General features: G+C 51.8%; 1 protein-coding gene across 1 annotated transcript; it reads right to left on the bottom strand.

Moving 5' to 3' along the window:
* Positions 1-348: 348 nt before the first annotated feature.
* Positions 349-9,802, bottom strand: LOC137789731 (putative per-hexamer repeat protein 5). The gene is made up of 9 exons (XM_068583497.1): positions 9,748-9,802; positions 9,441-9,578; positions 8,730-8,918; positions 6,946-7,083; positions 6,115-6,303; positions 4,079-4,216; positions 3,248-3,436; positions 1,299-1,412; positions 349-608 (listed from the first exon to the last, which is right to left on the bottom strand). The coding sequence occupies exons 1-9, from the start codon at positions 9,800-9,802 to the stop codon at positions 349-351; spliced, it is 1,410 nt and encodes a 469-aa protein (XP_068439598.1).
* Positions 9,803-10,193: the final 391 nt, after the last annotated feature.

Raw genomic sequence — 10,193 nt, 5'->3', positions numbered from 1 at the left:
AGGTTTCATACTCTTTCATTGGGGATCCGAAATTTAAAGGAAATGGCCGTAGAGGGAAAACACTGCGAAACACAAAAGTTAATCCTTTGCGCCTATACTGATATCTGCAGTTACTATGTCACTTTTGATTTATTGAATAAGTAGTGATAGACACTGAAAACAAGTCAATACACAGAATAAACACTTTAGACTTCTGTGCTGACAACTGAAATGGTGGAGAAATGCCGCACTCTCCTCCCTCCCAAAATGTAAATAAGGAAACCAAAATACAAGTAAACCGTTTTATTTAAAATACAGAAATAGGTAGACTCAGAAACTACAATGCAACTCTTGCATGGTGCCTCACACCTATTCCCAAAATTGGACCTGGACGCTGTCAGACACCGTGGCCGTGCCGGATAACGTGGCGGTGCCGCTACCGGAGGTCTCGCCGCTGCCGGAGGACGTGGCGCTGCTTCCATAGGCCGTGGCATGGCCGAAGAATGTGGCGCTACCGCTGCCGGAGGCCGTGGCGCTGCCGGAGAGTGTGGCTTTGTTGGCTGCCAAGGAGTTGCCGACGTCTGAGGCCGTGGCGTTGCCGACGTCTGAGGCCGTGGCGTTGCCGACGTCTGAGGCCGTGGCGTTGCCGACGTCTGAGGCCGTGGCGTTGCCGACGTCTGAGGCCGTGGCGTTGCCGACGTCTGAGGCCGTGGCGTTGCCGACGTCTGAGGCCGTGGCGTTGCCGACGTCTGAGGCCGTGGCGTTGCCGACGTCTGAGGCCGTGGCGTTGCCGACGTCTGAGGCCGTGGCGTTGCCGACGTCTGAGGCCGTCGCGTTGCCGACGTCTGAGGCCGTCGCGTTGCCGACGTCTGAGGCCGTCGCGTTGCCGACGTCTGAGGCCGTCGCGTTGCCGACGTCTGAGGCCGTCGCGTTGCCGACGTCTGAGGCCGTCGCGTTGCCGACGTCTGAGGCCGTCGCGTTGCCGACGTCTGAGGCCGTCGCGTTGCCGACGTCTGAGGCCGTGGCGTTGCCGACGTCTGAGGCCGTCGCGTTGCCGACGTCTGAGGCCGTGGCGTTGCCGACGTCTGAGGCCGTGGCGTTGCCGACGTCTGAGGCCGTGGCGTTGCCGACGTCTGAGGCCGTGGCGTTGCCGACGTCTGAGGCCGTGGCGTTGCCGACGTCTGAGGCCGTGGCGTTGCCGACGTCTGAGGCCGTGGCGTTGCCGACGTCTGAGGCCGTGGCGTTGCCGACGTCTGCGGCCGTGGCGTTGCCGACGTCTGCGGCCGTGGCGTTGCCGACGTCTGCGGCCGTGGCGTTGCCGACGTCTGCGGCCGTGGCGTTGCCGACGTCTGCGGCCGTGGCGTTGCCGCCCGTGCCGTCACTGGATGTCAGGTTGCTCCTTTCATTTGTGCCATCAACAGGCAAACAAGAGCCTGTGGACAGAGCAGTTGCATTTAATCACATGTTTCTTCTGGTTGATGTCACATAAGACAAACTTGTTGCGGCTAAAGAGCAATACAGGAATTGCATAACTACCATTTGCTATACTCCAGCATCACATGTTTCAATACAACAAGCTTCAAACAGAATGAAGATAAATACCTTTGGTAAGCAACACAGTCAGCACACAAACAAGCAAGGCCCAAAAAGCTGCCATGGCTTCAGTCAGCAACAGAAGATGTTGCCTGAGCCACATGGCAGGTTAATAAGCCCATTGAGCAGGTGTCCCAGCTGTTGCTCATCAGCTCTGATTGTCTCTCTCTTGGAGCTCGTTTAGATTCATTCCTTCCTGTGACAAATGTTATACAATCGATCCAATCATACAACTCTGAGAATGTTGTGTTTTTGAATCGTATCACTTAAAGCTCCATGAATGTGGAAAATGGTAAATGGACCCGTACTTGTATCGTGCTTTTCTAGTCTTTTAACCACTCAAAGCGCTTTAACACTACATGACATTATTCACCCATTCACACACTGACGGGGGGCTAGCCCATGCAAGGTGCCAGCTCCAGGAGCAATTTAGGGTTAAGTGTCTTGCTCAGGACACATCGACATGGGCTACCGGCACCGGGATCAGAGGATCGAACTGTCGATCCTCTGATTGAAGGATGACCCTGCACACCACTGGGCCACAGTCGCCCATTGGAAGAAGACTTCAACGAAACCCTCCTCTTGTATTTGGGAGGATAGCTACAAAAGACGAACTCCTATCCCAACACACAACTTTGTACAAGTGGACAAAGTCTGGCCCAAACTATTTATTCTGATTTAACACGCTGTTAATTAAGCAAAGGGTCAGAATTTTGAGAATTATGAAGCTTATTCTTTCATGTGCCGTGTCCTCCATGACCTATATAACTATTGGACCTGGAGGCTGTCGGAGGCCATGCGAAGACACCAACACACACAATTTTGGCACAATTAAATGCAAAGTTCTGTGTATTAGGTTTCAACTCCTACAGGGATCACAAACTATAATGTACGTATAGAATTGCATTAACATGTTCTTATGTCAGTGTTGAAATAAGGTTAAATATTTAACTGCAAAGTAGTAGTGTGTGATACCATCTTCGCATTGAATAATAAGGGACGTTTGCCGAAATTAAATGGCCCTACCAAAAAATAAATAACAGCCGCCACTGGTAGAGAGTAACGAAGGGGGTCGGGGGTAATGCATGGGTAGAAGTACCATTTTTCTTTGCAAAATGTAGTAAAGGCGAGAAATATAAAGACAGATATCCACCAAAAAAAAGACAAAGTACTTCTACTTCATTACTACACACCACCGACTGTGCTACCAGTCAAACCTAAAGTTTGTTTCTGTGCCGATATCTGCACTTAGTATTCATCACTACCTTATTGATGACATGGGAACTCAGTCGACAAAGCACAAACGTGCTAGACTACTGTGCTGACAATTAGAGCTGTCTAGAAATGCTGCACCATCCTCAAGACAACTTTCATAAGTGCACAACACACATGGACAAACGCAGCACTTAAGGAAAGTCAGATGGTTAAAAGACATGTCAGATTTTAAAGAATTGACAAATCCCAGGATGCACTAGTGATACCCCACGCTTCTCCCTCCCAAAATGTAAATAAGGAAACCAAAATACAAGTAAAGTGTTTTATTTAAAATACAGAAATAGGGAGACTCAGGAACTACAATATAACTCTTGCATGGTGCCTCACACCTATTCCCATTATTGGACCTGGACGCTGTCAGACGCCGTGGCTGTGCCGGATAACGTGGCGGTGCCGCTACCGGAGGTCTTGCCGCTGCCGGAGGACGTGGCGCTGCTTCCAGGGGCCGTGGCATGGCCGAAGAATGCGGCGCTACCGCTGCCGGAGGCCGTGGCGCTGCCGGAGAGTGTGGCTTTGTTGGCTGCCAAGGAGTTGCCGACGTCTGAGGCCGTGGCGTTGCCGACGTCTGAGGCCGTGGCGTTGCCGACGTCTGAGGCCGTGGCGTTGCCGACGTCTGAGGCCGTGGCGTTGCCGACGTCTGAGGCCGTGGCGTTGCCGACGTCTGAGGCCGTGGCGTTGCCGACGTCTGAGGCCGTGGCGTTGCCGACGTCTGAGGCCGTGGCGTTGCCGACGTCTGAGGCCGTGGCGTTGCCGACGTCTGAGGCCGTGGCGTTGCCGACGTCTGAGGCCGTGGCGTTGCCGACGTCTGAGGCCGTGGCGTTGCCGACGTCTGAGGCCGTGGCGTTGCCGACGTCTGAGGCCGTGGCGTTGCCGACGTCTGAGGCCGTGGCGTTGCCGACGTCTGAGGCCGTCGCGTTGCCGACGTCTGAGGCCGTCGCGTTGCCGACGTCTGAGGCCGTCGCGTTGCCGACGTCTGAGGCCGTCGCGTTGCCGACGTCTGAGGCCGTCGCGTTGCCGACGTCTGAGGCCGTCGCGTTGCCGACGTCTGAGGCCGTGGCGTTGCCGACGTCTGAGGCCGTGGCGTTGCCGACGTCTGAGGCCGTGGCGTTGCCGACGTCTGAGGCCGTGGCGTTGCCGACGTCTGAGGCCGTCGCGTTGCCGACGTCTGAGGCCGTCGCGTTGCCGACGTCTGAGGCCGTCGCGTTGCCGACGTCTGAGGCCGTCGCGTTGCCGACGTCTGAGGCCGTCGCGTTGCCGACGTCTGAGGCCGTCGCGTTGCCGACGTCTGAGGCCGTCGCGTTGCCGCCCGTGCCGTCACTGGATGTCAGGTTGCTCCTTTCATTTGTGCCATCAACAGGCAAACAAGAGCCTGTGGACAGAGAAGTTGCATTTAATCACATGTTTCTTCTGGTTGATGTCACATGAGACAAACTTGTTGCAGCTAAAGAGCAATACAGGAATTGCATAACTACCATTTGCTATACTCCAGCATCACATGTTTCAATACAACAAGCTTCAAACAGAATGAAGATAAATACCTTTGGTAAGCAACACAGTCAGCACACAAACAAGCAAGGCCCAAAAAGCTGCCATGGCTTCAGTCAGCAACAGAAGATGTTGCCTGAGCCACATGGCAGGTTAATAAGCCCATTGAGCAGGTGTCCCAGCTGTTGCTCATCAGCTCTGATTGTCTCTCTCTTGGAGCTCGTTTAGATTCATTCCTTCCTGTGACAAATGTTATACAATCGATCCAATCATACAACTCTGAGAATGTTGTGTTTTTGAATCGTATCACTTAAAGCTCCATGAATGTGGAAAATGGTAAATGGACCCGTACTTGTATCGCGCTTTTTCTCGTCTTTTAACCACTCAAAGCGCTTTAACGCTACATGACATTATTCACCCATTCACACACTGAGGGGGGGCTAGCCCATGCAAGGTGCCAGCTCCAGGAGCAATTTAGGGTTAAGTGTCTTGCTCAAGGACACATCGACATGGGCTACCGGCACCGGGATCAGAGGATCGAACTGCCGATCCTCTGATTGAAGGATGACCCTGCTCACCACTGGGCCACAGTCGCCCATTGGAAGAAGACTTCAACTAAACCCTCTTTAGACAGCTAGTAGCAATAAAGGTTATATTTGGGAGGATAACTACAAAAGATGAACAACTCGTATCCCAACACACGACTTTGTACAAGTGGATAAAGTCTGGCCCAAACTATTTATTCTGATTTAACACGCTGTTAATTAAGCAAAGGGTCAGAATTTTGAGAATTATGAAGCTTATTCTTTTATGTGCCGTGTCCTCCATGACCTATATAACTATTGGACCTGGACATCGTTGGACCTGGGTTTGCTGCTGTCGGAGGCCATGCGAAGACACCAACACACAAGTTTGGCGCAATTAAATGCAAAGTTGTGTGTATGTGTATTAAACAAGGTTTCAACTCATACAGGGATCACAAACTATAATGTACGTATAGAATTGCATTAACATGTTCTTATGTCAGTGTTGATAAGGTTAAATATTTAACTGCAAAGTAGTAGTGTGTGATACCATCTTCGCATTGAATAATAACGGACGTTTGCCGAAATTAAATGGCCCTACCAAAAGAAATAAATTACAGCCGCCACTGGTAGAGAGTAACGAAGGGGGTCGGGGGTAATGCATGGGTAGAAGTACCATTTTTCTTTGCAAAAATGTAGTAAAGGCGAGAAATATAAAGACAGATATCCACCAAAAAAAAAAGACAAAGTACTTCTGCTTCATTACTATACACCACCGACTGTGCTACCAGTCAAACCTAAAGTTTGTTTCTGTGCCGATATCTGCACTTAGTATTCATCACTACCTTATTGATGACATGGGAACTCAGTCGACAAAGCACAAACGTGCTAGACTACTGTGCTGACAATTAGAGCTGTCTAGAAATGCTGCACCATCCTCAAGACAACTTTCATAAGTGCACAACACACATGGACAAACATAGCACTTCTTAAGGAAAGTCAGCTGGTTAAAAGACATGTCAGATTTTAAAGAATTGACAAATCCCAGGATGCACTAGTGATACCCCACACTTCTCCCTCCCAAAATGTAAATAAGGAAACCAAAATACAAGTAAAGTGTTTTATTTAAAATACAGAAATAGGGAGACTCAGGAACTACAATATAACTCTTGCATGGTGCCTCACACCTATTCCCACTATTGGACCTGGACGCTGTCAGACGCCGTGGCCGTGCCGGATAACGTGGCGGTGCCGCTACCGGAGGTCTTGCCGCTGCCGGAGGACGTGGCGCTGCTTCCAGGGGCCGTGGCATGGCCGAAGAATGTGGCGCTACCGCTGCCGGAGGCCGTGGCGCTGCCGGAGAGTGTGGCTTTGTTGGCTGCCAAGGAGTTGCCGACGTCTGAGGCCGTGGCGTTGCCGACGTCTGAGGCCGTGGCGTTGCCGACGTCTGAGGCCGTGGCGTTGCCGACGTCTGAGGCCGTGGCGTTGCCGACGTCTGAGGCCGTGGCGTTGCCGACGTCTGAGGCCGTGGCGTTGCCGACGTCTGAGGCCGTGGCGTTGCCGACGTCTGAGGCCGTGGCGTTGCCGACGTCTGAGGCCGTGGCGTTGCCGACGTCTGAGGCCGTCGCGTTGCCGACGTCTGAGGCCGTCGCGTTGCCGACGTCTGAGGCCGTCGCGTTGCCGACGTCTGAGGCCGTCGCGTTGCCGACGTCTGAGGCCGTCGCGTTGCCGACGTCTGAGGCCGTGGCGTTGCCGACGTCTGAGGCCGTCGCGTTGCCGACGTCTGAGGCCGTGGCGTTGCCGACGTCTGAGGCCGTGGCGTTGCCGACGTCTGAGGCCGTGGCGTTGCCGACGTCTGAGGCCGTGGCGTTGCCGACGTCTGAGGCCGTGGCGTTGCCGACGTCTGAGGCCGTGGCGTTGCCGACGTCTGAGGCCGTGGCGTTGCCGACGTCTGAGGCCGTGGCGTTGCCGACGTCTGAGGCCGTGGCGTTGCCGACGTCTGAGGCCGTGGCGTTGCCGACGTCTGAGGCCGTCGCGTTGCCGACGTCTGAGGCCGTCGCGTTGCCGACGTCTGAGGCCGTCGCGTTGCCGACGTCTGAGGCCGTCGCGTTGCCGACGTCTGAGGCCGTCGCGTTGCCGACGTCTGAGGCCGTCGCGTTGCCGCCCGTGCCGTCACTGGATGTCAGGTTGCTCCTTTCATTTGTGCCATCAACAGGCAAACAAGAGCCTGTGGACAGAGCAGTTGCATTTAATCACATGTTTCTTCTGGTTGATGTCACATGAGACAAACTTGTTGCAGCTAAAGAGCAATACAGGAATTGCATAACTACCATTTGCTATACTCCAGCATCACATGTTTCAATACAACAAGCTTCAAACAGAATGAAGATAAATACCTTTGGTAAGCAAGACAGTCAGCACACAAACAAGCAAGGCCCAAAAAGCTGCCATGGCTTCAGTCAGCAACAGAAGATGTTGCCTGAGCCACATGGCAGGTTAATAAGCCCATTGAGCAGGTGTCCCAGCTGTTGCTCATCAGCTCTAATTGTCTCTCTCTTGGAGCTCGTTTAGATTCATTCTTTCCTGTGACAAATGTTATACAATCGATCCAATCATACAACTCTGAGAATGTTGTGTTTTTGAATCGTATCACTTAAAGCTCCATGAATGTGGAAAAGGTAAATGGACACGTACTTGTGTCGCGCTTTTTCTCGTCTTTTAACCACTCAAAGCGCTTTAACGCTACATGACATTATTCACCCATTCACACCCTCTTGTATTTGGGAGGATAGCTACAAAAGATGAACTCGTATCCCAACACAACTTTGTACAAGTGGACAAAGTCTGGCCCAAACTATTTATTCTGATTCAACATGCTGTTAATTGAGCAAAGGGTCAGAATTTTGAGAATTATGCTTATTCATGTGCTGTGTCCTCCATGACCGATACAACTATTAGACCTGGAGGCTGTCGGAGGCCATGCGAAGACACCAACACACAAGTTTGGCGCAATTAAATACAAAGTTGTGTGTATGTGTATTAAACAAGGTTTCAACTCATACAGGGATCACAAACTATGTACATATAAAATTGCATTAACATGTTCTTATGTCAGTGTTGAAATAAGGTTAAATATTTAACTGTAAAGTAGTAATGTGTGATACCATCTTCGCATTGAATAATAACGGACGTTTGCCGAAATTAAATGGCCCTACCAAAAGAAATAAATTACAGCCGCCACTGGTAGAGAGTAACGAAGGGGGTCGGGAGTAATGCATGGGTAGAAGTACCATTTTTCTTTGCAAAAATGTAGGAAAGGCGAGAAATATAAAGACAGATATCCACCAAAAAAAAAAAGACAAAGTACTTCTAATTCATTACTATACACCACCGACTGTGCTACCAGTCAAACCTAAAGTTTGTTTCTGTGCCGATATCTGCACTTAGTATTCATCACTACCTTATTGATGACATGGGAACTCAGTCGACAAAGCACAAACGTGCTAGACTACTGTGCTGACAATTAGAGCTGTCTAGAAATGCTGCACCATCCTCAAGACAACTTTCATAAGTGCACAACACACATGGACAAACATAGCACTTCTTAAGGAAAGTCAGCTGGTTAAAAGACATGTCAGATTTTAAAGAATTGACAAATCCCAGGATGCACTAGTGATACCCCACGCTTCTCCCTCCCAAAATGTAAATAAGGAAACCAAAATACAAGTAAAGTGTTTTATTTAAAATACAGAAATAGGGAGACTCAGGAACTACAATATAACTCTTGCATGGTGCCTCACACCTATTCCCACTATTGGACCTGGACGCTGTCAGACGCCGTGGCCGTGCCGGATAACGTGGCGGTGCCGCTACCGGAGGTCTTGCCGCTGCCGGAGGACGTGGCGCTGCTTCCAGGGGCCGTGGCACGGCCGAAGAATGTGGCGCTACCGCTGCCGGAGGCCGTGGCGCTGCCGGAGAGTGTGGCTTTGTTGGCTGCCAAGGAGTTGCCGACGTCTGAGGCCGTGGCGTTGCCGACGTCTGAGGCCGTGGCGTTGCCGACGTCTGAGGCCGTGGCGTTGCCGACGTCTGAGGCCGTGGCGTTGCCGACGTCTGAGGCCGTGGCGTTGCCGACGTCTGAGGCCGTGGCGTTGCCGACGTCTGAGGCCGTGGCGTTGCCGACGTCTGAGGCCGTGGCGTTGCCGACGTCTGAGGCCGTCGCGTTGCCGACGTCTGAGGCCGTCGCGTTGCCGACGTCTGAGGCCGTCGCGTTGCCGACGTCTGAGGCCGTCGCGTTGCCGACGTCTGAGGCCGTCGCGTTGCCGACGTCTGAGGCCGTCGCGTTGCCGACGTCTGAGGCCGTCGCGTTGCCGACGTCTGAGGCCGTCGCGTTGCCGACGTCTGAGGCCGTCGCGTTGCCGACGTCTGAGGCCGTGGCGTTGCCGACGTCTGAGGCCGTGGCGTTGCCGACGTCTGAGGCCGTGGCGTTGCCGACGTCTGAGGCCGTGGCGTTGCCGACGTCTGAGGCCGTCGCGTTGCCGACGTCTGAGGCCGTCGCGTTGCCGACGTCTGAGGCCGTCGCGTTGCCGACGTCTGAGGCCGTCGCGTTGCCGACGTCTGAGGCCGTCGCGTTGCCGACGTCTGAGGCCGTCGCGTTGCCGCCCGTGCCGTCACTGGATGTCAGGTTGCTCCTTTCATTTGTGCCATCAACAGGCCAACATGAGCCTGTGGACAGAGCAGTTGCATTTAATCACATGTTTCTTCTGGTTGATGTCACATGAGACAAACTTGTTGCAGCTAAAGAGCAATACAGGAATTGCATAACTACCATTTGCTATACTCCAGCATCACATGTTTCAACACAACAAGCTTCAAACAGAATGAAGATAAATACCTTTGGTAAGCAACACAGTCAGCACACAAACAAGCAAGGCCCAAAAAGCTGCCATGGCTTCAGTCAGCAACAGAAGATGTTGCCTGAGCCACATGGCAGGTTAATAAGCCCATTGAGCAGGTGTCCCAGCTGTTGCTCATCAGCTCTAATTGTCTCTCTCTTGGAGCTCGTTTAGATTCATTCCTTCCTGTGACAAATGTTATACAATCGATCCAATCATACAACTCTGAGAATGTTGTGTTTTAATCATGTTTTTTATCACTTAAAGCTCCAGAAATGGAAGAAGATTTCAACAATATCCTGTTCTTCAGACAGCTTGTAGCAATAAAGGTTTTTGGGAGGATAACTACAAAAGATGAACAACCCAACACACACTAACGACTTTATTCAAGAAGAATATTTTACTGTTTAATATTATACTGCACCAGAGAGTCAATCTTAGATTT

This window comes from Clinocottus analis, unplaced genomic scaffold, assembly GCF_023055335.1.
Source record: "Clinocottus analis isolate CAN_PGR_092001 unplaced genomic scaffold, fCliAna1.0.p SCAF_19, whole genome shotgun sequence".
NCBI classification, from domain to species: domain Eukaryota; kingdom Metazoa; phylum Chordata; class Actinopteri; order Perciformes; family Cottidae; genus Clinocottus; species Clinocottus analis.
This window is presented reverse-complemented; position numbering and strand designations above follow the sequence as displayed.